Below are 27,515 nucleotides of genomic sequence, written 5' to 3' on the forward strand. Positions count from 1 at the left end.
TCACAAATCTCACACAAAACCTGGCCAGTGCAGAGAAGTCAGATGAGTTTGAGGTCTAGGCAAAATGTTCTCACTTGTTCTTAATCTCCAAGGAAAGCAGATTACACTTAACAAAAGCTGACACATGGCCTACATTGTCCCCACCAATTCTTATGGGTCAGCAGAAGCAGGTATCTAACTGTTCTTGGTCAACAGTTACTGAAATGCTGACTGACTACACCCGAGCACCACTCAGCAGGGCTTCAGTGATTCAGGAAACACATCAAGATTCTCCTAAGTTTGTTGCCAGAGTCAAAGAACCAAAACTTTCAGGAATGATGCTACAGCAGGACCACCAACCCGCCAGTGATAGATACCCAACAGGACAAGTTAACCAGAGCTCATAGGCATAATATTTTAGATAAGAATGCCTAGGATACAACCCATGGCGCAGTTTTAAACTGCTGCACCCCAAAACTGAAGCTAATGCCTTCAAGCAGAATCTGTGTTTGCAGCATCACTGGGCACAGGAACACAAAGCTTGTTTGGGTCCATTGTAACTAGCCTGTGTGAGAGCTCAAGACAGTCCTTTCACTTAAATCCAAATTTCCAGATTAACGACAACCATGTGCAACAATGAAGCTGCCTCTACGGTCACCAAGTGCAGACATACACCCAGATGCCTCAAAGAAATAAGATTTTCATAGCGATAGCACGACTTCTTCAAAAACTTCTGTTGCTGCTTTCTGACAAAAAAAGAATTTAGCTTGGGAAAGCAAGAGCTCCTTTACGCTCTTTCAAGACAGTACATCTGGTTGGGTCAGTGGGTGCTATTTTTTTATGCTGGAAAGCAAAGAGACCAAATTTGAAGGCTTAACAGTGCATGTTAGCAACACTGGACACACTGAAGCATGCAGCAGAGCACCTCACTTCCACAAACAATAGCCAGAAATAAGAAGTCTGTTTCTCCCATTCTCAGACAACATTTGAAGAGATGCTGACAAATTCTTTGCAACACTGGTCATCCAGTCATTAATATGATTTTACCAACTGTTGTTCCAAGTAACTCGCATGAACACAGCTACCTGAACAACTCAGGCAAGCTGGGACGTGGGTGCCCAGTAGGAGAGGGTAAGACAGCTGCCAGGTACTTCACTTCAGGACACACACGTGCAAACACACAGCCAGCAACAATGTGCTGCAAATTCACACACTACCCTGCTCACCAGCAAAGTATCTATGCCAACGCCATACATTAAGCCTCGATGCTATGCTGGAATCTCTGGCACGTTAAGCAGCTGTCCTGAATGACAATCCTGACTCGTGCCTGCCAGTATAAAATAGACGTGAAAATCACTCTTTCTGTGCCTACATATGGCTCTAAAGAGGACAAGAACAGCCTGTGGTGTGAGAGTAAAACACAGAAGCAAACTCGCTGGCCTTCGTCATCCAGCAGGTCCCTACTGGAGCGGGATCACTCCTGCGCTTGTTTGACTTTGTGTTCACTACTTTTGCCTCTGCATGCTATGACCTTAAATCCATTATTTATGTTACTTAATCAAGGATCAGATACTGAACGCGATTTAAACAGAAAGATGGCTTTACGTGGGGGAAAAAGTCAGCAGAGAGGGAAGAGAGCAGAGACAGTCTCTCTTGAACACCCAGCAGCTTTCCTACCCAGGCACCCAATTCAGAGCCATGCCTTCTTCAAGAACCACACGGGGCCCTGAGCCTTCTACTATTAAACAATCCCAAGACAACAGGAATCCACATTTTCAGGGCACCTTCTGACCAAAGGATTTAACCACTCTAGGAAGTGAATTCAAGGTCAGATGGGGTTGGAAATTAAAAAAAAAGAAAAAAAAAAAGAAGTCTTTCTCATCAACTTCTTATGAGACACTTTAACTCCATAATAAGAACACCCACAGAGAGAGATAAATCCAGAATACCTTTCCAAAATAACTCCTTACATAGAGGAGGTCTGTTGGGCGCTTGGAGACAACTCTGCAGTACCATTGCTCTCTTGACCAGAATGCTAATCCTCATCCCGTTTTGCAATGACAGTTAACAGAGATACTTTGTAGGAGGCACAAGACACCAAGATGCCTGGTAACAATTAATGTATTCAGCATCCTTAAAGGGGTGCAGGCTCACCTCACTTCCTCACATTCAGTCTTTCCTACACAAATACAATATTCAGGTATGGTCAAGCCTATTGAAGGGACTGTCCAGTTGGATTTGTACTGATGCACAGTTAACACACTGTCTTATCACATCTGAGTGAGAGGACTCTACAAATAAGGTGAACTATTCTTGCCAGAACAAAAAGCCTGTTTCCTTTCCTTTCTCTCCTCACACAAAGAACCAGACTGGGGGTAATTCTGGAGTATTTCATAAAGTGGCTCGAGGATCCAGATGGCACAGCTTTCAATAAAACACACTTTGACTGTGCAAGCTTTCTGAAAGAAGTATCTGGAGTTTGCAATGCTGTCCTGTGGTGAGCAGTTCTGGCGACCCCAGTCATCACTTCTGCCCTTAAAGACCTGTGGTCTGTCCTTTTTTTTTCAGATTTTTACAGCAGATCACGGCAGAGCAATGAAAACAATGCCTGGCTAGCAGCCCAAAAAATCGTTTCCACAGCTCTCGATCTGCAGGCTTTGCCACCGTCCGGGCGAGCAGGGAGTAACTGCTTCCAGGTGGCAGCTGATGACAGACACTAACGCACAGGACTAAAAAGATGGGAAAAGCGTCTGTTTGAAAAGCGCACGAGAGCCACGCACCGCATCGCTGCTGACTGTAGGGCTCCTGAGCGGCTGCCAGGGGAACAAACACAACCTAAAGGTGCAGTGTCACCCAGGCGGCGAGTTGAACAGCAGAGCGCCTGTGCCGCACGAGTCGGTGCCGCACACGGCGCGGGCGGTGCAGCCACGCTACCCGCGGCGGGCCCGGGGCGGGCAAGGCCGGCTCCCCCGCGCTGCCTCCCCGCCCGGCCCGGCGGGCAGAGCCGCTCCGGGGGCGGCGGGCCCGGCCGCCGCGCCCCGCCGGGATGCGGGTCCATCTTGGGGAGAGGCGCCGGCTCCCGCCGGGGCGGCCCCGCCGCGGGGCGACCGCCGGGGCCGGGGATGGCAGCGCCCGCCGCTGCCCTGCCTTGCCGCTGCGCCGCTCGCCCGGGCCGCGCTCCCCCCGCCGCCGCCGCGCCCGCCCCCGCGCAGCCCCCGGCCCCGCCGCCGCCCTACCTTCGTGTAGAGCTCGGAGGCCGCCATGGCGCAGGGCGCGGGCGGGCGGCCCCTCTGCGGCAGCCCGGCGGCGGGAGGCGGAGGCGGCGGCGGGAGGGCGGGCGAGAGGGAGGGAGGGAGGGAGGATGCTCAGGCGGCGGCCCGGGCGCGGCGCGCCATGTTGCTACCTGGCGGGCGGCGGGGCTGCCGCCGCTCTGTGCATTGTGGGAGCGGCGGGCGGCGCGGGGCCTCCCCCGGCGGGCGGGCGGGCCGGCCGGCCTCTGGCGCTGCCCGCTGCCCTCCCCGCGCTGCCGGAGGGGCCGCCGACCGAAAAGCCGGGCTGGGGGAGGGCTGCGGCCTCCGCCCGCCTAAGCAAGAGCCGGCGTCCCTCCCCGCCTCCCGACCCTGCTGCCGTTCTTCCCCCGGACTGAACAAATCACGCGTTTCCCCGCCGGGCGCGCCCGTGATTCCCGCCGCTGTCCAGCCGCTGCGCGCCCGCGGCGACCCAGGCGGGCTGAGGCCCAGCACCGACCGCCCTCACGGGCCGCTCCCCCGCCCCAGGGGCCGCGCTCCCGCCTCACGGGCCGCTCCCCCGCAGGTTCCCCCGCCCCGGCCTCTCGGGCCGCTCCCTTGCCCCAGGGGCCGCGCTCCCGCCGCCGCTCCAGCTCTCTGCCCGGGTCACAGCCGCCACCCCACCGCCCGCCCAGCTATCCCCATCCTGTATTTCAGCGTGTATTTCTCAGGTGCCAAGTTTTCCATTTTTTTTTGTCTTCGCTCTCCAACTCTGATCCCATCCTTCAAATTGCTTACAACCTCCTCCAGCTTGATTTTTTTTTTTTTTTAATGATTCAAACCACTGCTGAAAACAGCAAAGAGAACTGGGCCCGAAACAGTTGCTCCCATAAGCAAGTCCAGTTCTCACCAAGAAATGAAGGCACACATCCTTGAAAAGTTGAACATCCATGGAGAAAGGAATGAAAGGCGTAATCCGTGTTCTGGCTAGCTCTTGAGACAGCACCTCATTGCTTTATGAATCATTAACGAGTGATTTTTACAGGTCATGTTATGGCAAGAGTGCTTTCCACAGCAGAACTGAAAGCTGTTGCTGTCTTTCTGCATTCTCCCTTTTCACCTTGGCATGGCATCCCACAGTCCAAGACATCCAAAATACAAAACAAGCTTGAAACTTGTTATCTTTGCCATGCTCTCCACCGAAATGCTTTGACTTACTAAATGGTATCATCTTGGCGAACTTCAACTGTTCAAATAACAGCTTGGTATCCTGTGGGTAGTAACTGTACTCCTGACACTTGCTGCAACTATCAAATAAACAGACAGACCCATCGTACAGAGAAAATGAGCCGTGAAAGAGGTGGGTGACCTGCTCAAAAATCACTCATCAGCTCAGCTGGATTTCTACTTCTGGCTGTTACTATCTGGACTCCCAAAATCAACTCTCCCAATACATGCTATAATCTATCTACTTCACTGCTTCTCACTGAAGGAGATGGAGAAAGTAGCAAGCATAAACAAAAAACAGTTAAGATGAAAATATGGAGCCTTACCTAGAGTTGTTTGTATTAGGCACAGTCTTCACAGCTAGTAAACTAAGGTTAGTAATTTCAGAGAAGAGATTAAAAGAAAACCTTGGTTTTGCTGGAAGAGTTCAGAGTTGAAACTCAAATGAGAAAGGAATTTAAAAAAATACCTGCCTTCCCATGTTCTGCCAGTATGTCCAGGATTATCAGCCACAATTACTGTTACTGTTCCATGCCTAGGAGGCTCACATCCATCAGCAGAACTGGACATTTTCCTTCAGCCCTATGAGAAGCCCAGAACTCTTTCATGTAAATTTCTGGCCAGGTCAGGGGTGAGGTTTTTGGCCAAGAAGTTTGCACAGCAGCTCCTCATGTGTACACTATGGCAAGACAGAGAGATATATACTAAAGCTACCAGTCATCGTGCATGTTCGGCACACATTTAAGAGTGCAATCATCCCCCTTTAATAGGTTTAATCTAAGAATCTGGATGTATGAACCACAGAAATCTCAACAGTTTTGTTTTCAGAAGGGACCTGAACCTCCCCTCTGACTCTGTGCTGCTTCATATCCAATATTTGATACCCTTTCTTCAGGATGGTTTCTATTCTAAATTCAAAGACACTAATTTCAGGAGTTCGCTCGGACTGTGGATTACTGTATCAGCTGGAGCTCAAAGCCAAATGTAATTATAAGCCCCAGCAAAAAATAGATATCAGAGTCCAAAATATGCTATGATTTGACACAATTTGCATAAACCAGGATTTCAAATCTGTCATTAAGGACAGGAATTGGGGACACTGAAAGTTGGCAAGAAACAACCTGTTTGTAACTTATCTAGACTGACTACTTATTCATTACTTTAAGATGCATCTCCTGCATCAAACATTTGCTGGCAAGAATTTAAATGTCCTCATCTTTTACCTTGCACAGAATCTTTTCAAAAAGATCATTTATGGCATTTGATTTCAGAGCATATATCCCAGGGCACTCCAGCTGACAACATATGGCTAATGTAGCACACTCAGTCTGCATGCAGAATTTTATACTGAATTTGAACCCAATTAAAAAAAAAAATAGAAAAGAATCCTTCCATGAATTGAGATTAGTTTATATAATATTTTTCAGAACTGACCACAAAGCATCTCTCCTATCTCTTTTCTTACATCTATGTTCTGTTCAATTGTGGCAGAAAAATCCCCTTCTCAATTTGGATTTCCTATTCTGTTGTTGTCACACTGTACTGCAAGTGAGCAGTGGATTTTCTGTTGGCCAAACAAAAACCAGAAATCATTAGATGCGCAGAAATTACGTATAGTGGTAACATAAGGAACATGAGATGGCTTATATGGTACAGTGGATGGGCCTATCCACTCCTTCAGAAAAGCATTTATATATTCAACATTGACCATCAGTTTAGCCCCAAGTAGCTTTCACCAGAAAGACAAAACTAAGAGAAGTTCATAGGCTAAAATCCCCTTGCGACCCTTTCCTATGTTCTCACACTACAAGGATGAAGCCTGTAACTTCTAGCTGTAGGAAACAAACAGGGCTGGTTTCAGCCAGTACTGATTGAAGTTACCAGTCGAGAACTCTGAAATGTAATGTAAGAGATAGGTAGGAAGAGAGAAAATCACATACCATGCGCACATTCTCCCAGCAACGCTTTGAGATTTATTTCCAGGCTTTTTGGCCTTACGAAAAAGACAAACCAAAACCTACATCATGATATTCCCAAGCAGAAAGTTTGCCTCTATCCATCTATGCCTATACTAGGAAGACTCCTCTGGTCTCCAGAACGTCACATACCTATTTCCTTTTCAATGTATTAGCCAGATTTTTTTTCAACTGTATAAAAACCATCACCTGAGAACAGAACTGAAGTTCAGAAGAATTCACATGTCCCATTCTTGCATTTAAGCATCTGTGTAATTTCATCCATGTAATTCAACACCACACATTTTAAAAATCCAAATGCTGTTTCTCCAGGAAGACTTTTAACAGTTGTTTTCTCTTCAAACCCAGTTAAGAAAAACAACCCCACTGTACTAACAGACAGAAGTACAAGCAAGAAATTGAATCCAGTCTCTGTAGAGATTCCCAAAACCAGGAATGTCAATGACAGTTATTTGATTGTTCTGTAATATCGTCAAAGAAATTGACAGATTATCCAACCATATTGCTCTTTTAGTAAGAGCTACAACATTGTTGGCCATTAAGGTAAAAAAAAAACTAAACCAAACTGAAATCTGTCATTAAATTTAGACAGTCACAAACAAAAAGTACTTTCACGTTCCCATTTTAAACCAAAGTCAAACATCCAAACGAAACTGGTGGAGGCTTTGTCAATATTTTCCAAAGCAGTAAATAAACAGACTTCTGTGCCTGCTATAAATACACAAGAATATTTACCATGAACATACATCAAGCAGCATCCTTGCTGTAACGAAGATGTACTGCCTGTGAAAGACAGGGACAATACAGTCATCTGTCCCTAAACGAAAGCTTTTTCAAGCATTTCAGTTGAGCTCAAGGCTGTCTGCCTCTGTGCGAATACTCCAGAAGCATTTTCAAGATAAATATTTAATGGGAATAAATGCTTTGAATATCCATGGAACTTTTCAGATTTCAAGTTACTCTTGGATCTACAGATGCCAGAAACTGGAATGAAAAACCCAAAGATGTGAATGTGAAAGAGGGTGTCTCGCTTGTACTAAAGCAGGAATAAATAATCAAATCACACATTCAGCCCAACTCCAAGTTTAAAAAAAAAACCAAAACCCAATACATAAACCATGGACACAGTCTGTTCTTCCAAAGCTCCCAGCAAGCCCCCCAGCCATCAAATAAACAAGTTACTGCAATCTTGCCTCTCTCCTGAATAATGTGGTCATATCCTGCAAGCACAGCCACTAAATGCAAGGCTTCTCCAAGCACACATCTGTGGAACCGTAACTGTCTCAGGTCTAATTACAAACAGATTTGGGCAATAAGCTCATATGCAAATGGTTTGACTTCACCTGAAAACTGATGCCACTCCCCATACAGAAATTCAGGTAAGTGACTTTAGGTTACTAATGCCAGTGTTAACGCAGCCCCTGCACTGCTTCAGCACGGTTTCTGAATGATGCTACTTACATTGGACAGTTTTCTCTGCATTTTGTTAGAGATGCAGAGCCTAGATAGAGGGCGTTACTATGACCTTGATGACTGAGCTAACTGTGTAAATACACCACACGGATCATGAAGTTGCACAAAGATCAGCCCTACATCACAGGCTGATTATGAAATTAACTGGACTTTTTCCAGCATCTTGATTTCTTGGAAATCAGGCCAACAGTCTATAACAATGCCAACTTCTATATGGCAAGCTAATTCCCAGATATTCCCTTCACTCTGCAAGGGACCAAAACAATCATCTGTTACGGAGTTTTCAAACAATAAGCTTTAATTGCCTTATTAGAAAAATAAGCACTGAAATATATATAAATGCGATTACATTAAAGTAATTCTGTAGTCTAACATACTAAAACCAAAGCCTAGTCATTTTCTTAATGATACAGAGTAGCAAGATTTAGGTTTTAGAAATTTTCCATAGAGAATACCGAAGTATGCAGTATCTTTCAGGAAACCACAGTAAAGACAAGACAAACCTCCACGTTGCAATAAAAACTAAGTAGATCAATTTATTCTGTATACTATACAATGTGTAAGTTTGTAAAGAACAATTGACATTTTTATCACCTTAACATCTTGACTGGGTGTAAATATGTCCAACAAAATGTACTCCTGTGGCCTTTACACAAACACTGTCCTACTACATCAAGAACAATGAGAGGGAAGCCTTTGGTGTTACAGATTTGGGGACATATCTGAAGTTGTAATTAATCCACTTTATCTCAAATAAAAAGTTGGTGCTAACTGCTATTATAAGCCTACATGAGTACTATTCTAATAACTAAACACTGTCTATCTTTAAATGCAAGATATGAAAGGGACTGCCAGTCTACAGTGTGGACAGGTTTTCTTTGAAAAAGGCAATTATCAAATGGTAAAACTCATATAATACATTATGTACATAAGTTTGGATAGCTGAGTTATCTTGCTGGAGTAAGCTGAAAGTAAGCATCGATTTGCAGTCATGTCTGATTTACTGTTAAGTGATTATTGGACTTAAGTTTTATACAGTGTATAGAATCAAAATAGCTGTGCCTGCTGCTGAGGTCTGTCAGATGTGAAGGCTCATAATCAGTCACTGACCTAGTTAGCATTACAGTACTTCAAGTATACACATGGATAATATATTCATAGCTGAATTTGTAGCAATCTTAGAACTGCAAGTCACTGCGTGAACATCAGAAGAGCTTGTATTGTCCAACCAGCAGGACAAGCTGAGTTGTAGCTAAGTGAGTGGAATGTTTTAATTTAAATGGCTTTTTTTTTTTTAGTATCTTCCCAAACATTGCAAAAGCTCACCTTATGTGAGCTACAGAATAGTGGCACCAGGCAATACACAGCAAGTCACCTTAAACCGTTCAAAATTTGTTTCAGACCCAGTCCTATCATTAAGTTTCAATTTCATTTATACATACAAAAATAAAGAGGGATTTTCACATTAGGACAAACATCTATAAAAAGCAGTTTGCTTCAATATATCCAGTTTCCTTGCTACTCTCCCAGCCCAAATTCTTAGAGAAGTAGGTCTGTGTCTTCAACCTGTTCCACAAATATCAAACTCTTTATAATACTAGTGGAGGATAAGCAATAAGGACAGGCTTAACAGAGCCCATTTAATTACCAGAAAAAGACTATACAGACTTGAAAAGCATCAGGTTAGTAATTTTTAAATTCTCCGGAATAACTTCTCCGAACCAAAGACATTACATAGACACTAATCTACTTTGCTCATCTTCCTATCAAAACAGGGCCAAATTAAGACTATTCATTTTCTCTCGATCATTTCCTCATGTTTGCCCTCAGAAGAGGCCACTGCACAAAACACAGGCCAAAGTTCTTTTGACTAGCAGTCCTTTATCCTGTAAGACCTTTCTAAACATGTCAACACAAACCACATCCTTCTAAAACCATGCATCTGACAAGACTGTTTTCTCTTATAATATCCACATTGGTGCTTTGTTTTTAATAGGCTGTTTGAGAACTCTTCCTTTAAACACAAAGGTATTCAATAAACTGACCTTTTTGAAGAGTTTCTTATACTCCCAAAGAACATCAAGGCTGTATTGCCTGTATCAAAGTCAATTACTTTATGGATCATACCACACTTTTAATATTCTGATTTCAATGAACACACTCTTTTAAATGCGTCAAGTTACCTGTCTAAAATCAGCTATGTAGTTTGGCTATCTAGTACTTAACAACCTGCATCATAAAGATGAAGTTCATTCCTATTTACTGATATGAAAAGTTACCTATTTCTCAACAGATCATTATATAAATATCACTTCCAGTTCCTTGTTTCCCCAAAGCCAGTGAGGGACTGCTGTATAACAAAGCAAAAAGGAGATAGTTTACTACCACTTCAGGAGTCCAAGAAAAAAAAAATATACCCTTCTGCTTCCAGAAGTCTAAAATAGCCCAAAGACAACTGCATATCAGATCTTAGCAAGCCTAGATTAGGTGTCTGCCACACAGGAAATTCTCCAGAACAGTACATTTAGCCATCTTCCATATCATTAGACAGAGCATTTCAGCTTTAAAAGCTTAAAGAGCTGCTGAACAGAAAGGGCACCTGCCACCATGACAGGTACAAATTCTGGATTTGTATTTGAATGCTGGACGTTGTTGCAAAACAAAACATACAACTGCATAAGCATAAGGCTGAGTCAAGTGTAAATGTGTTTCACAAATTTCAGGTATACAGTTTTTACTTTCAGTAGCAAGATTCTGGGCTCTTAGTTTCAGGACAAGACTTTGAAAGATACAGAATCACTTGTGCTTTGATTGGCACATTATCTGCTTTTTAAAATGTAAAACTAACAGACGTTTGCAAAAGGTTGTGCAAAACTATTGTATTTACAAAAATGGCACAAGAGTGAATTCAACAGTCTATGCACATGCACACTTCATTCACATCTTCAACAAAAGTGTGTCCTAAGCTACGGAACTGAAAAGGATACCAGCTTCAACAGGCAGTTGTCAATAAGCACTAGATTCACAAGAGTTACACCAGAATGGGCAAATATTGCCCAAGTAAAAACTCTATTGTTAAAGCTGAAACAGGTTTAAGGCCGTTCAAGTTCAAAAGCAGAAACAAAATTCAATCAGAGCCCTGTCTTTGTTTTTATACATGCTGTACCATCTAGCAACTTGTGGTCTAAACCTCTATTTTAGACAACAAACCCAAACACAGAAGAAAAACCCAACACAACTGGAGGTTATATTAAATACAAATATGCTGTAATTAAGATGAAATAACAAAAGCAGAAACATTAGAAGTTGTAAAACTTGCGATGTCACTTGCTGGAACCAGTCCTACACTAGGAAATGGGCAATATGTACATTTTCAAGTAGATTACATTGCTCCAACCAAACTTGTCCTTTTTAATCAGTGCATTGTTCTCAACTAGTCCAAATACTACACGTTTTACTCTTAACAGTACTCCCTTACAATAGCAGCACATGCTATCGCTACCTGCAAAGCTGTCAGTCTCATGACTTAGTGTAAGAAAGAAAAAGGGGGATGTGAGGGTGAGAAATAACTATTAAGGAGAAATAACAGGAATGAGAATAATCATGCAGTTCAGCTGTTCTCGTCAGCCAGCCAGCTTGCTAGCAACAAGAGATGGTTTCCGCTGTGGAAGATCCTGTGGAGTAGGAATATGGTCACCAGTAACTTCTGTCTTGTCAGGAGCTGCAGTAGGCAGTTGTTTATTCTTCATCTTCGCTTTAGCCATGTTGTAATCACCAGAATCAAAGTATTTTTGCTAAAAGACAAAACACACACATATTTAAAAGTCTGAAATCTTATCAGATGCATACACTGAATTACATGGTTGAATAGATTCTTTAAATTTTAAAAAGTTACAAAATCTTCCCAATTTGGCAAGGTAGCTCTGCGTTGATTAAAAAAAAATAGTATCAAGACTATTAAGCACACATAGCCAAACTCTTTTAACATTAGGTAAATATACAGTTACGGTTCTACATAAACCATTAAACTCACACCATACGTGAACATTATTTTTGACCAGGTTTTCCCAAAAGCTTTTGGTCTCACAAGTGAAACCTTTGCATTTGTAAATTTTGCTGCAGTGAACAAGTTCTGCTACACAGAATAACTAATGCATCAACTAAAGCTGGAGAACAGAGCCTGCTCTATCATACCAGAAGACCAAAGCAGCATAAAACTGCATGCTAACAAGAAAACCTATCTGCATACATTAATACAGCAAAACTATAATCCCTAAAGTTCCCAAACCAATTATTTAGTGAAGTCAAATCTATTGTGCAGTCCTTCTGAAAAGCACTATGGGAAGGAAATCTTTATCCCACACTCCAGGTTTCTTCTGAATACAAAAGCGAGCACATTAAGTTTGAATTTCTAAGTGTTCCTTAATATTTCAGCATATTTTTATTAGCACAACCTTTAACAGTCTTTTTTGTTGTCAGATTTCTCAAAATATTTAGTTATGTATGGATTTTAAAGCCAAATGACTTCTATGATTTGTCTGCATCATGGTAAGATGAGGCATGGCATTTCATCCAAGATCTGCATTGTCCTCAACTGCTCATTGACACATTTTGCAGGAAAAGTTGTGTTTTGTTTACACTTTACCATGAGGTCTACCATCAAGGTACTTGTAACCCATGACTCCGAATAAATTGGCATGTGAGTTCAAAAGAATTGGATTCAGGACAAAGATTTACACTAGCAACTGCTGCTTAGAATCACAGTCACCTCTGAAGAGAACACTCCCTAGTTAGCTTTATATAGGCTTATTCCTCAGCTATTTTATATATGAATATATATATTCAGTATATATTGAAAAATAGCCACCATTACCTGCCATGTTTAAGTGCTTCCAGGCAGCATATTACCACCATACTCTTTATTTTGCATTAATACTAACCAGCTGCAAAATGTTCAGTATCAGCAGTTGTTAGAAGTAATTTGAACAGCTGACTGAACTGGCCTTTACCTAAGGGGAGGGGGAATATGGAGAGGTGGAGGGGTGTTTGTGCAAGGCCTCATGAAGGCGGCTTTAAATGTTCCCAGCCAGAGCCTTAAAGTTACCAATCTGCTCTTCCCATGCAGTCAGTAGTACATTTAAACCACACATTTTATGAATAAACCTTCCCAATTCAACCCTTTTGACCGTGTAATCCCTATGTTTACCACACCACAACGTTCTAGCACTGCACCTACACACTAGATCTCGAGATACAACATAATCTGATTTGGAGAAAGGTGTTCATGTTTTGCTCTTAAGACTGAAGCAACCAAAAGAAACTTTCAAACAGCAACTAGGTAATAAAAAAATTACTCTGTCTTTAGATGTGTTACTGCCTGAAAATACTGAAATTAACAGATTTCTGTTCATGTAAGTGCTCAGAATCCCTCTACAGGAGCATGATGTGGCATGGTTCTCATCTACTATTATTCTAGAGAAAGAGTGCTAATAATGGTGTGCGCACCTAATGCAGAACGTTTCTGGAGAGCAAATATTAAGGGGCAGAGTGTGTCCTAGTTGCCAAACTGAAGAACATCTGGGCTACAGTTGATTATATACATTTCAATGTGTATAATTTGAAAAAAAATGAAATTTCAAATATCTGAGAAAACCTACCACCTTTCACGCATCAGCATATCAGTCCACTTCTTCCTTTAACTCATTCCTGTATTTTCCTCTGATTTACTCTAGCTTCTCATAGATGGCCTGTATTTGATCATCTCTTTCAAACTGACTATGTCCAGGTGTCTGTGTCAGAAACACTATCTGAAAGCACACTCACTATCCTCACTCTATTTTAAACTTGAGCAATACAGGCACGCTGAAGTAAATCCAGCATCTGTATCAAATAAAGATGCTTCTTCATTTAAGACACTAAGCACACTACACAAAAATAATAAAAAAGGAAGAAAGTTATTACCACCACATCAGGAGTAGAGAACTGAAGAAGGCAGATTACAAATTGGAATCCACAACCTTATGCCATCTTTCATCAAAGTAGCAAAATCCCAAACACTTTGTCAACAAAGATACCCACTGGTCTACCTCTGCTCAAATTTGAAAACATAGGCTGCAATAATCTTTGCATTAAACAGTCCTGTAATCAAGATGAAGAGATTGTACAGATTGTTATTGTTGGTGGTGAGTTTTTCTCAAATTTGCACTGAGTGCAGTCGTCATTCCTTTAGGGCCATGAATCCTCAGGGAGTGGATGCTGGTCCGTTTTCCCAGATTATCACAACACACACCTACCTTCTCCCTCCTGCGTCTACATACACACTGAACCCACTGAAGTCTCATTTAGGCTGCCTCTGACCACCTAACAGCGGAACTCATAAAAGCATTCACCTAATCTACCACCTGCCCGTGCCCAGCAGCCATTGACTATGCTGCACACGCTCCAGCTTACAAGAGAAAGCTTATCCAAAAAAACCTGCCAACAGTAACAATTCCCAGGAGATGTTACCAGATAGCACAGAATTAGATCAGCACTGAACTCCAACAGCTGGTTTGTGAAGGATGTATACCTGGAGTCATTGCATGCACTCAAAGGGCCTAGACAATAGCAAAAAAAAAAAAAAAAAGAAAGAAGAAAAAAAGAAACAAAACAAAACAGTGTGACAGCAGTGAAAGCACCATCACTTCTGATGTGATATATTAGGATTATTCCAAGAATAGAATTCTAGCATGCCTGAAAGGCATTACATAATCACTTTATGCATAATTAAACTAAAAAAAAATATTTAAGTAACTAAGAAATTAAAGAGACACTGCTTAAACGTGGAACAATATTAAAAGTCTAACTCTTCACTCTTCTATTTTTGGTTATGAGTATATATTCAGAATTACGCCACCATTCTCAAGCCACTGATGTCAGGTGTTGCCTAGTGTAACACAGAGGACGCCAAGCTTTCATGTGCTAAAAACATGGATAGTAAGAGCAGACATACGTTTTGCAGACATAATGAGTAAGGCAAGATCAGTACAAAACAGGGATGAGATTCTGACCCTTAGTATTTACTATGTTTTTTTATGAAGTCTACCACAGCAGCACAAAGCCAGCTTCTAAGTTTAGTCTTTTCTTAAAGGTGTAGTTGAGCCACTGATGCTGTAAACAGCTACCCAGCCAATTCATATTTGGGTTGTGGAAACAAATTTCTCTTCCTTCTACTTTCACAGACAAAAGCGTAAATTTCTTGGTACGCTTACTCAGGCAAAGGCCTGTGGAGCGGAAAAAAAATAAATCACAGATACAGGAATTTGGGAATTTCTTATCCATACCCCATGGACATAAAGAACTCACCCCTTTTTGAAGCCTCTTTCTCAAGAAGTCTGAGCCTCCTGGCTTCTGGCCCAGATGAGGATATCTTGCTTTCAATTTTGCTTCTTCAACTTTTTCTGGGCTGATCACCTTATCCTCCATTTCCTGAAAGACAATGAGCATCATTATATATTTCATTTACAGTACTGAATGACTCATGCAGAATACTTTTGCAGATAATTCACTAACAGGCCAATTGCTGCTACCAAGTGAACATACCAATTATTTGATAAGACATTTTCATACATTCTCTCTTGAATACTGACAGCAACTGTAGGAGTTCAGCCTCCCATCTTGGATACCCTTCCTGGAGACATGTCTGCATCTAATCAGTGCATTTCTGTTTCACATAAAAGTAGTGGATACCAAAATCAAAGTAATAAATAAATAAAAAAAATATATCCCTCAAACAAAAAACATTTTTTGGTCAAAGCAAGGGCTCCACTAAGAACAAACAACTGTTGAAAGCTGGGCAAGCGCCACAGGACTTCTTCAACTGTCCCTGTTTGATCGCGAAGTGGTACAGACAGACTAGCACTTGCTGCAGACTGCCACAATCTAGACTGTACGACCGCTCTAACTGCAACGTGTTGATATTCATCGTGGAACAGTGTTAAAGCAGCTTAGTCTCAAAAACATGCCTGCTATCATATTAATAGTAACAATACAGTATTTCTCTATACATGTCTATAATTATCTTAAAAGGAGGATGAAGACTGAGAGTGCAGTTGTGTAAAATAAAATGCCTATTTTGTGAGTATACTGTAAAACATGGATGCTCAAAGTAATCATTTGAACATACTATTCTGGCAAAACCTGCAATTTATTCATCCAGTCTTCCAACACTAACCTCTACTTTATGCTCATCTATTCCAGGCCATGCAGCAATTTGATGCATGAAGTACAATTTCTTCTATTAGCTCATTTCTAAAATATCTTCCATTCGAAATTCTTGTTTTGCCACTTCCCAGTATCTGGCCTATTTTTTTTTTTTTTCCTTTGCATGCAAACCATTGCTAGTTCAGGGAAACTGTATACTGATTTGCACTGACTGCTGTAGTGTTGAATTGTTACCATAACCTGAAGACAGCAAGACGTTTAGGCAGGAAATAAGAACTGCCATTGAAATCAAGAGGGCCTCAAGTTCACCTGTGACTAAGGTTTCATATCCACCCAGAGCTGCTTAGGCAGCCCCTTCCCACTCTTTTCCATTCGTGTCATCATTCTTGCATTGCATCAGTCAGAATGACTGCATGTACTCCACAGGAACGAGTTACAGAAAATAATTCAACAGAAAAACAACAAATCCCTGACCACCCCGCCACCCCACACCCCCCCGCCCTGTTTCATTTGGATCAGTTTCCACAGTCTGGATCACCAAGCAGCTGCACAAAAGGGTACGTTAGCCCTGCAGCTCACAGGGAGGACAGAGGAACACAAGCAGCTGGGAGCTACTTAAGCCAGAACTGCCAAAGTGCTAAAGTAGAGCCACTACACTAACCCTAGTGCTTTCCTCTATCTCATCAAAACTCAAAGTTCTATAATATTCAACATCTTTCTGGTAGGAAGCCTCAGAAGCAATGGTTATAAAAACAGATTTAGAATATAACATTGTCTAGGCCAAGACATTTCAAAGACAGCTTTTGCACAATACAGCAGGAATCTGAATTACCAGTTCCACCAAGGAAAGATAGAAATTCTCCTAACAGTTTAAGAGAAACTTCCATGAATACAGAAACCAATACTTTTTATTAGATGACAACACAACAAAATACAAATACATATAAAGGGCAAAGTTTCCCTGACACTAGTGAACATAGAACTATATATACTATTTCTCACTATATGATATCATACTAGACAAGACCACAGTTTTCACATGTTATAAAAATAAATCCTCAACTGCTGTTCTTCCTATTGTGCTTTACCATCATGCTGGCACTGACTGAATTTTCTCAAAAGCAATCCTTTCAGCTAAAGACTTTCAACATCTAATGCTGAATCACTGGGTACTCACTGTTGAGCCAACAGACAAAGAACTTGTGGGGGCATGTTTTGCCAAAACTCACCAAAAGGAGATACTTTTTAAGAACAGAGGGCCAACAATAAATAGCTTATATAAATATGTATTCACAATACATCAAAGGAGACATTTATGCAAATTCACAGGGCTGACAAATGATCACACAGCAGGCTATCAAAACACGAAATACTGTGTTATGCATCAATGCAGCTGAAAAGGATACAGGCTATGGTCACTAACTCATGATGACCAAAGAACAACTAAGACTCAAAAAACTACCTAAGATGAATTAAAGAATTTCAACACAAAGACCTCGAGTGTCAAACAAAACCAGCTGATGGCAGGTTCAAAAAATAATTAAGACAACAGTTCCTCATCTGAAATACAGTTAAGCTGCAGAACTCCTTGTCACAGAGGGGTGCCAAGAATTTAGATTGGATTCGAAAGCAACTTGAGATATTCATTCTCAGCTCAGAAGGCTTTTAAACCACAGATTGCTGAGACCTGGAATAGTTTTCTGGGGAGGATGACTGCGTGCATGTCCTAACCTTATATTTCTCTGGGGACTAGATGGTATTGAGCACTCTTGGAGGTGTGCTGTTGAGCCACAGAGGCTTTAACCCAAGCCGACAAGGCTATTCATACATTTACAACAGTCTCCCTTGAGTTACAGAAGCAACAACCAAGAATAAAAAATTCTTCAGAGGGGGGCGGAAATAAAGACATACCACGCTCTTCTTCCTAGTGACAACCACACAAAAGTTATAATTTTAGTTCTCTACAGGAATTTGACACAGCTAATGAAGTCTGCTTACTTCATTAAAAGGATCTACCAGGAAGGGCAGTAATTACCTAACTCATCTAAGGATAGCGTTTGCTTTTCATCTTTACAGAGGTACTAGCAGTGTAAAGTTCCCTATCTGTTGGACAACTGAACCACATCCCTAGAAAAACAGCCATCAGCCTTTTAAAACTCTGGTATGAAGAGCTCATCCTCTTCAGCAAGACATTAGACAAAACATAAAGCAGAAAAAAGGAAAAGCATGACAACAGCACAGCTCAACAGTGAACTGATGTGGCAAGAGCCAGTCCAGAAACAAAACACACCACCTCTAACAGCTTCCTGAAAAATACAGGAGGCTTTTAAGCCCAAACCAGTCACTCAACCAAGCATATGTTCTCCAATGTGAAGTTTCTTTGTTGCTGAATTTGCCCCTGCCACTATCCCGAGTTCGCACACTGAGAACAGGAAACGTCGGCCTTTGGCAAATTTTCAATTCATATCACTCCCTTGTGTAACACCTTCCTCACTACCACGTGCACAAATTTCTCACAGCATGTCAGAGTTTAGAAAAGAGGCCTGATCACAAAAACACTGCCTCAAAGTTTATTTAGGGGCTTCATCTTTTTGAGGCACACAGATGAGTGAGTACTGCAGCACGGGTTGTTTATATAAGTATTTCAGAGCTAAGCATTAACTGAGGCAATGTTCAATTTTGCCTACCCAGACACTGAGTTTTAGTGGAGGTTAATATTGCAATGCCATAACAGCACTGGTATCACAGTATCCTGACACAACATAAACTCACAGAAATCAAAGTTTTATTATACTGACATTATTAATTTGTCTTTAACACCTCATCGTATTAAAACTAAACTAGCAGATCAGTAAGGCACTCCCATCCCTCAAATAAAAGGTGATTTTTCAGAACTGTGTATAAGCATTGGATTTCAAGGCTACTTACCGTCTGAAACTTGGCAAAGGCAGCCCCAGTCACCTGACTTAATCAGAACACACTAGAAGGCATTACAATAAACTTGCTACCACATGTTTTACCATGCTCTTATTATAGAGCTATTCTAGGAGTGCTGCACAGGCCAGGGACTTATTTTTATAGGCTTTGAACAGGAACAGTATCCTTCCAGTAATCTACCTAATATGAACGTTAAGTTGAGCTGCAGAACACGCACATTTAAGGGTAGATTACAGACCTACCACAGAAGCTGGTTCTGATTACTGCACCTATTGAGAAGGTATCATTCCATATTAACCCCCTAAGCTCTACTCGTACGCCTAACTCACATTACAAATTGTAAATTATTAAACAAAAACTTGACAGCCGAGGTAGATTAAGGCTTTTCTTTTAGCATCTTTCAAAGCGGTACTTGTGTTTCATAACTTCTCCCTAGCAGAAATAACTGTGGAGATCGCACCGAGTCCACACAGCAATGACAAAACTGAAACCCACACGGTTTCTTAAAGTCACATTCCACAGGGGGAAACTGCTAACAGCACAGTCATCTGTGTAGCCAAATCCCACTTAAAACTATAACGTTATTAGCTACCGAGATGACATAACAGTGTCATCACAGGATAACCCAGCCAGTTATTCTTTCTAAAACCCTTACCTAGCACAGGTCACAGCCATTGTTTTCAGATTATCTGTCGCCCTAAATCGCTTACATTAAAAGCTGAAAAATTCCTAAAAGCGAAACAAACGCTTAGCCAACCGGATTCTCGCCGGCCTCCACCGCTGTGACCAGGAGCCGAACCTGTTCGGCCCTGGCAGGCGGAGCGGGGCCCAGGCCCGGCTGGGGAGCGAGGGAGCGCCATTAGCCCGCCCCGGGCAGCGCACGCCGACCATCTGCCGGAGAACAGCGCACGGCGGTGCCGCTCCTCCGCCTCCAGCCCCAGGCGGGCGGCAGGGCCCGCGCCCGCCCCGCCGCTCCCCGCAGGCCCCGCGCCCCGGCCTGCCGAAGAGCCCGCCGGCTCGGCTCCCCGCTGCCCGCCGCGGTGCGGAAGGGCCGCGGCTCCTCCCCCGCCGCGGCATGGAGAGCGGCCAGGCCCGGGAGCCGCTGCCTTAAGGGCCGCGGCGGCCCGCCAGGCTCCCCCGGCGGAGAGAGGGAGAGGCCCGGCCGCGGCTCCCCCGCTCCGTCTCAGCGCGCAGATGGAGGCGGGAGAAGCCCCGCGGGCCCTCCTCCCGCTGCTCGGCGGGGCCGCCGGCCACCCACCTTCTGCTCCTCGGCCGAGGCGGGCTCGGGACTCTCGGCAGACATGGCGCCGCGGCAGCACGACGGCGGGGAGAGGGCAGCCGAGGGAGGCGCGACCGCCGCTCCTCCGCGCAGCGCAGCGCTGCCACCACCTCCCGCACAAGATGGCGGCCGCTCGCACGACGGTGCGCCGGCGGGACCAGACTTCCTCCGCGCTCAGCCTGCCCGCGGCGCAGCCGCGCTCCCAGCGCCGCCCCCGCCCCCTGGCGTCACGGCCGCCGCTGGCCGCTGCGGGGCGGCGGGTCTCGGCTCCGGGGCCTTCCTGGAGACCCGGGCCCGGCGGGCCCCGGCGGAGGGCGGCCGCCTGCGCTCGAAGCACAAAGGCTGCCGCTGGCAGAGGCCCGCCCGCCGCACCGGGGCACGGCCGCGCCCCAGCGGGCAGCCCGGGTGCGGCTACCACGGGCCGGGCCCGCACCGCCGGCCGCACCCAGGCCCCGCCAAGGCCTGCGCGGCCCGCCCGGCCCCGGGGTGAGGGGGAACGGCCTTTGCTGCGTAGCGGCCGCTGGCTCGTGTGGCTGCTCCCACGGGTGACACGGGGAGCCGAACCCTTGGGGCTTTGCTTGGGATCTGCTTGGAATCCCAGATGCCAGCTGACAGGACGGGAGGGCTCAGTCCGTTGGAAGTTCTTAATGGCCTGGTATCGAGTTACGGGAAGTATTTGCTTCCCTCATCTACTTTTCACTGCGTGTTTCTTGGCAGTATGGTCACCTCCGTTGGGCTCCCTGGGGGCTTCAAGAACACGCAGGAGGGGTTTCAACAGCGCGCCAGTAGCAAACCTTCAGGGGTCCCTAATACAGGGATTGTGAGAACACCAGGGCATAGCTTTTACTTACTAGTCCGTTCAATGGATGTACGTTTCCACTTATTCAGCACAAAATGCCTTTTCCTAGCACCTTACACCGCTCTCCTGTGGTCCTGAGCTCCAGCCCTCCCACGCAGTGTGTGTAACTGGCACGCTGGTGCGGTGAGCCGCCTTGGGCACGGCTCAGCAAGGGGGGCAAGGACAAGCCTGGGGTGGTAAAGGTCCAGAACGCAGGCCAAGACAGGTCAGGAAAGCCTCTCAATCAAAACAAGCTGTAAAATCAATGATTTTGCCACAGCCAAATTTTACTCCTTGCTTACAACCAGCAGTCGTAAGCATTTTTTTTGAGCAACTGAGTGATTTGTCCAGAGACCAGCATGGTGTAGTAGCAGGGAACACAAGGAACACGCGTATCCCTTGTTCAGAAGGAGATAGAGCAGGGCAGATTGCACAGGAAAGTCATAGAAAGCACTAGTAAGTACTTTCTTCCTAATGATAGAAAAAGCAATGGTAAGAGTGGGTATGCCACATTTGCCTCTAGCAAAATCAGAGAGAAATAGTCCAAAGGTGTGAAAAAGAGCAATGCATAGGAGATCATAAAAAGGATGAACTTCATAGATTTTGAAAGGAAGCAGGACAACAAAGCAGTGACAGCAGACAAGAATGCAAACTTCAGGAATTTCTTCCGAATCTCTTAGGAAATAGATGTGAGGGAAAACACAGTTTTGACAATTCAGCAGTTCCTTAATGACATTATTTCTTTAAGGGAATAAATGTAAATGATACAATGCAAAGGAAGGATGGGAAGTAAATTAAGAACCTCAGGAAAAGCACAAGGTCTTCAATGGCCTCAAATACAAGAAAGCAGCATACAGAAACTAGGTCAGTGTTTTTAAGGATGCGCATCTAAAGCAGATCATGAAGACAAAGGGGCAAGGAATCATTACTGGAAATTACTGAACAAACCTTGTAAAGACCAAAGGATTTAATCGTTCTTTTGTTCAATCTGGCATGACCAAGATAACTAGTGTAACAGAGCATAACCTCAAGCTGGAATAAGGAAGGATAGGTTTATAGGATACTTGATTCAGGGTTTCTTTGCTCATCTGGTAAGTATTTTCAATTATCCTTGAGCATTTAGAGAACTGACTGAAGCAATCTCCAGGTAATTTAGTGGTCATCTATACAGGAGCCTGTAGAAAACCAATGGGTTTGCAGGAGACTGATAGTTTGGCCGTTTTTCTGAATTTAAATAGGAGTATGGGGAGGACAGAATACAAGATATATAATTAAACTGTCTAATCAATAATTACCTGAGAAATCATCTAAAATAAGCACTCAAAGGAAACTGAGTAGCTAGACGTAAATTCACAATTAAGAACAAGGGTTTCACACAATCTTGTTTCCTTTAACCAAAAAGTGGAGAAGTGGGTGAAGGTGGCTGCAGTTCCAGACACCTTCTGGCATTAATAAGGCTTCTGACACCCCCCCATGCAAATCAGGGAAACTTAAATAGATGAAACTTTAATGTGGTAGATTCAAGTTTTGTTGGAAATGGGTATCAGTTGTTCAAACAGCAATGCTGTGTTTAGTAGTATTTCACAAAGTGCTTCCCAGGGCCAATCCTGCTCACCATTTTCACTGGTGACCCAGATAATGTACTATAAACTTTATTAGTAATAGCAGACTGCCTTGAGTAAGAGAAGCTACACAAGCACTAGAAAATAATTGCAATTCAGATTCAAGCAGAAGATCAGACACAAAATCTTGGGTAGTGAGAGAATGAAGTTCAATAATGACACACGCAGGAAAGCTACCATACTGGGAACAAGCAGGTAGGGCACCTCTATTATAGTGGGTAACAAGACAAATGCAAGTCAACATCTCCCGATACTGAAACCCCAAGTATTATAATGGGATGTATGAAGAGGACTTTCATCCATCAGTTATCAACCAGTCTAACTGGCAGAGGGGGGCCCTGCTTGGGACGCTGTGTCCAGCTTGAGGCAATTGAAGACAGATTCAGACCAAAAGAAGAAAGCAAAGAGACAGAATGATTAGCGGTGCAGAAAATAAAAAGTCTATGAGGCAAGGCTGACCGAACAGCCTGGGGTTGTCTTAGATATAGAAAACAAGACTGAGAAGGGGAATAACAAGAACTAAATTGGGGTTTTTTGCATATAGTGAAGAGGCCAGGTAGTACTTGACTTCAGCTGCAGCAAAATTTAATTGGGCATTATAAATAGCTTTCTCATTATAAGTATAGTTTAACACTGTGACAGATAATACTTTGAGCGTCCATCACTGGAGGCCCTCATAAACCACTCAAACATTTCTCAAAAATAATTCTGTATGGTTGAGCCTATTGAGTAGTAAAGAGAAGAACCAAACGACCTCTCAAAAATTAGTCTCATTTCTTAACCTCCTTGTAGAAGGTCATGTAGAAATCAGTTCATACTTTATGAACATTCAGCATTTCTCCAGGTGTATCCCTAATGGAAAGTTTTATCTCAGATCAAGCTGTCAATGGACAAAGACAGTTAAATCAAAGTTGTGCATGGATAAGCTAAGGTCACTTTCATTGTGAATCCATACAGGGACTAAGTGCAGTTCAACTATTTAAGTCAATACAGATTTATTTCCTAGACATGATGTGTAACGACCACATATTCAAAATCCACACTTCTTTGCTGTTCAAAACAAATTAATATATTACTCTGAAGGGAGAAAAGAATGGCTTGAGGAAGTCATTTAAAGTTACCAAGATACAAACTTACAAACATTGCATATTATCAGTGCAGAATAAAAGGTTAATCTACTACAGATGAATTGTGACTGTTCACTAGAAGTGTGTCCTTTTCTCATCCTTTTTTTCACCGAGTACACAAGCAAATGTGCACCATGACACAAATAAGTACTTTGAGGATACATGCTGTTTGCTTAGGACTCAATAGTAGCCACAAAGAAACTAGGACACAGTCTCATTACACTAGCCTAGATCCTAGTTCTGTACACAGTAAAACTGCAGTTGCATTTGACTTCTGTTACAAAAAAGAAACCTTTTCTTGGTTTTACAGGGCACACAAATGACTAGAAAATGCAAACAATCTCTTCCTGTACAGTTTTTCCCAAGTCTCTATAAAATAAATGCTAGCTATAACCTTTGAAAACCTAGTGTAACAGAGTGGAAAATACTGCTGAAGCGGGGAACAGACTCAGTAATATCTGAGCTTTGCCCTTTTGTAGCAACAGTTATTTGAATATACAAGATAGCTGATACGTATCATCTGGAAAGTCTGGTCTCCCTTACTTTCCCTGGCAGACCTCCTAGAGATTTCATGATACACTGACTTCTCATCTAAGGGCAGTGCTGAATATACAAGATGCACGTTCATTCTTTCTGAACAGCCTTCATCAGATAAGCATGTTATACCCCCAAATATGAAGGTCACCTTTCATATTACTGACACTCTGAAAACCTACAGGGATGTAAAGAAAAAAAACATATAAGACAAGGTAAAACAATTGAGAAACTCCGAAATCTTTGGCAGATACTGTAATGCTTCATTTTCATTATTAAATATATACCTCAAATATAATCAAATGCTTCTAACTTTATTTCTCTCAGATACACAGTTTAACACTTAGCATAAACTGTTTAGCTGACTGTTTTGCTTGAGGAATACACATACGTATTGGAAAATATTTATATGCCCATGTAGCATTTTCTAGCAAAACTTCCAATGGCCACCTAGTGGCCTAAATGGAATTGACCTATTAAAAATATTTAAGATTACATGAAGATCCTCCTTATCTAAAAAACAAAACAAAAAGTACAAGTTTCATAGAATTTGCATATATTTAAGATATAAATACTAATTTGCTTGCACAGTACATCCTTTAACACAATCTGAGAAATTAAAATGGGGGTGCGTGAATTTTATGTGAGGAAAAAATAGTAACAGAAAGCAAAATCAAAAGTGGCCCTTAAGGAAAGAAAGAAACTGAGGCAGCAAAATATGTATCGAACCAATGATCTCAATGCATGAATAAGTAAATAAATAATCTGCATTACTGTCACAAGTGTTACTAAATCTGTGAGAAAAAACGGTAAAGGGTACCACTGAAGAGAAAAAAAAAGAAAGCTAAATGCTTGCATAGTATGAAATGTTATGGAAATTCACCCGTTGACCCCATTTTCAATAACTTAAATGAGTATCAGTTAAAACATCACACAGATTAAAGACATCTTTATATATTTCAGATTTCAATATTAATGCCAAAAATACATAGTATGATTTTACATAGGATTTATGCTACATTAGAACACTAAAGACAAACATCACTTGAGTATTAAATGAAACATTAAATATTAAATAACTGAAAAATAAAATAAAAAGTGTAAACACTAAACTAACTTGGGAATTTGCTATTGCAACACATCCAATGAAGTGGTTTTAAACAGTACAAAAAGATTACATTTAAGTATGTTTCCAGTCTACTTGGAATACACAAAGCTCATTCCAGAAACCTTTTAAAAACTGGTCCAGGATTACATAAGAACCTTCTCTCTCTCGAGCGCTATTTTCATTCCTTTACAGACTTAACTTTATACTGTCATCTCTACCAGTCTTTGCTTACAAGGAGTAATCAACAGTAAAATGAATTCTTTAGTTTGCCATTGTTTGCTAGCATCTTGGTGAAAACTGAGGATTTGTTGGAGATTCAGTGTAAGATTTGAGTTCATATGCAGCGCCGCTATCAACTTCCATGGATTTCCGAGAGAATAGGAGCCTTACATCTCTGTGGAGGTAGATCTTTCCAGATTTAGAACTCTGGAACCTGAAAAGATATGAATATCTGTATTATCTAAACTAAAGATTACTCTTCAATTATTATTGAATAAAATGTGTACCTTTTCTTACAGAGATTAAGGCCAAAAACATTTGAACATACAAAATTATTCAGTTAAAATGGAAGAACGAACAACCTAGCCTTTCCAATCTACTTTGTTTCCTTTGGAATGTAATGGTTTTGTTCCTAATCACCAATGTCGTGCACAGCTTTGGAAGTGGCTTGGAATATTTGAAGTTCACACTGCAGTTCTGTACATTGAAGATTCAAGTTCTTGGCAATCTAGAACGGCAAAAAGTGCTCTTCAGTGAGCACTCCCAAAAATGCCCACCCAAGGGTGGCCTAAGCACAGGCAAAAGGGAAGGTTCAAATATCAACGAAGGCATATATACATATCAAATACGTATTTCGGTGCTAGCTGTCATACAGATTGCATTGCTCCCTTCATGAATGTATCAGTAAGAAGTTCGCTACTGCTTTATACCACACACCAAATTTTAAGTCCAACTTGAAAAGCAGTAGGTATAGGGATCTCTGCAAGGAGATCAAAAAAAGTTTTTTGCACAGAATATAGGGCCATTTCAAAGCGACTGTAGTTCACTGGCTCAGTCGCCAAAGCAAACAGCAGCCAATTCCCAGGCCGATTTATCTTTTATGCTGCGGCTAAACAGCCTAATTCAGGTCCTCCAAACCTGCCAGGAATGTGCCAGTTCCACTTTGCCTGACATTTAACAACTATATATAGAGAGACAAGATCTGCATTTGAGATAACTGTATTCTATAGTCTTCATCTGGCAGAACTCCTTTAATTTCCTTCCCTCAACCAGGAAAGACAGGAGAGTCTAAGGAGCATTTCTTACGGCAACTGAACTTAATGTCACTATCACTGAGCCACGGTAAGGGACAAAAGCTATTCCTACTCTAACAGAAACAGAAAAGCTATTGCTGTTGTAATTACAAAATGATACCATTGCAAATGCTGAGACAGCAGGGCACGCTGTATTATCACATGCATTACAATTTGCACAGATTTTTAATGAGCATTTACTCACTGACCCCACTGAAGCAAAAGCAGTATCTCTAGAATAAACCTAGCCATAATCAGACAGCAATTCTGAGAGGTAGGAGAAAGACAACTACAGAAGATCCATCAAGGTTTCATCATCTAGGGCAGGCAGGTTGTAGAAATGGATTCTGTGCCACTGCTTCGTTCAGATGAGCGAGGCAGAATAGCCTGTAGTCATCCTCACTGCCAGACAAAGGAAAATTCTGCTCCTAGATACAGCTGTCAAGGGCATTAAATGTGGTGGGGTCCAGCAAAACGCTCCTATACTGGCTCCTACAGAGCTCCCATCCGTCAGTATTTATTTGCTCAGTGCTGTCAGTGCAAAAGCCCTTTCCCTGGTAGGCAAAGGGGAAAAGATTCTATCTTATGACTGGAGGATAGCACAAGAAAGAAGAATGAAAGAGGCGAGGAACGACCTGAACACCACAAACAGTTAATTCGGCATGTAGCTCATAAGACATTTTAAAAAGAAAAA

The 27,515-nt window shown here is 42.6% G+C and overlaps 3 protein-coding genes across 29 annotated transcripts in view; all 3 read right to left on the bottom strand.

Moving 5' to 3' along the window:
- MYO5A (myosin VA) overlaps positions 1-3,357 on the bottom strand; it is a 103,310-nt gene extending 99,953 nt beyond the window's left edge. For 9 of the 15 annotated variants that reach the window (XM_040600953.1, XM_040600946.1, XM_040600949.1 and 6 more), the window contains exon 1: positions 3,216-3,356. In XM_040600953.1, coding sequence (XP_040456887.1) covers positions 3,216-3,242 — 27 coding nt within the window. In that variant the 5' untranslated portion in view covers positions 3,243-3,356. Of the gene's footprint in view, positions 1-3,215 lie in introns of all 15 variants that reach the window. The other 6 variants (XM_040600939.1, XM_040600937.1, XM_040600938.1 and 3 more) reach the window with 1 other exon arrangement.
- A 4,802-nt stretch (positions 3,358-8,159) lies between these two features.
- On the bottom strand, positions 8,160-20,529 carry ARPP19 (cAMP regulated phosphoprotein 19). Its single transcript, XM_040600647.1, has 3 exons — positions 20,280-20,529; positions 15,227-15,349; positions 8,160-11,676 (listed from the first exon to the last, which is right to left on the bottom strand). Exons 1-3 carry the CDS (start codon positions 20,322-20,324, stop codon positions 11,506-11,508), a joined length of 339 nt encoding a protein of 112 aa, XP_040456581.1. The 5' UTR covers positions 20,325-20,529; the 3' UTR covers positions 8,160-11,505.
- Positions 20,530-23,736: 3,207 nt separating this feature from the next.
- Positions 23,737-27,515, bottom strand: part of FAM214A (family with sequence similarity 214 member A) — a 49,399-nt gene continuing 45,620 nt past the window's right edge. For all 13 annotated transcript variants that reach the window (XM_040601779.1, XM_040601777.1, XM_040601773.1 and 10 more), the window contains one exon: positions 23,737-25,962. In XM_040601779.1, the coding sequence (XP_040457713.1) occupies positions 25,809-25,962 (154 nt within the window). In that variant the 3' untranslated portion in view covers positions 23,737-25,808. The remainder of the gene's footprint in view (positions 25,963-27,515) is intronic.

Source organism: Falco naumanni, chromosome 7 (genome assembly GCF_017639655.2).
Source record: "Falco naumanni isolate bFalNau1 chromosome 7, bFalNau1.pat, whole genome shotgun sequence".
Classification (NCBI taxonomy): Eukaryota; Metazoa; Chordata; class Aves; order Falconiformes; family Falconidae; genus Falco; species Falco naumanni.

What these genes read in the sequence shown, in the direction of transcription:
- ARPP19 (XM_040600647.1), bottom strand. Translation starts at nt 20,324, where the DNA reads ATGTCTGCCGAGAGTCCCGAGCCCGCCTCGGCCGAGGAGCAGAAG. An exon ending in CCTCGGCCGAGGAGCAGAAG is followed by an intron (nt 15,350 to 20,279) that starts GTGGGTGGCCGG and finishes ATTGTCTTTCAG; the next exon opens with GAAATGGAGGATAAGGTGAT. An exon ending in GAAAGAGGCTTCAAAAAGGG is followed by an intron (nt 11,677 to 15,226) that starts GTGAGTTCTTTA and finishes TTTGTCTTTTAG; the next exon opens with CAAAAATACTTTGATTCTGG.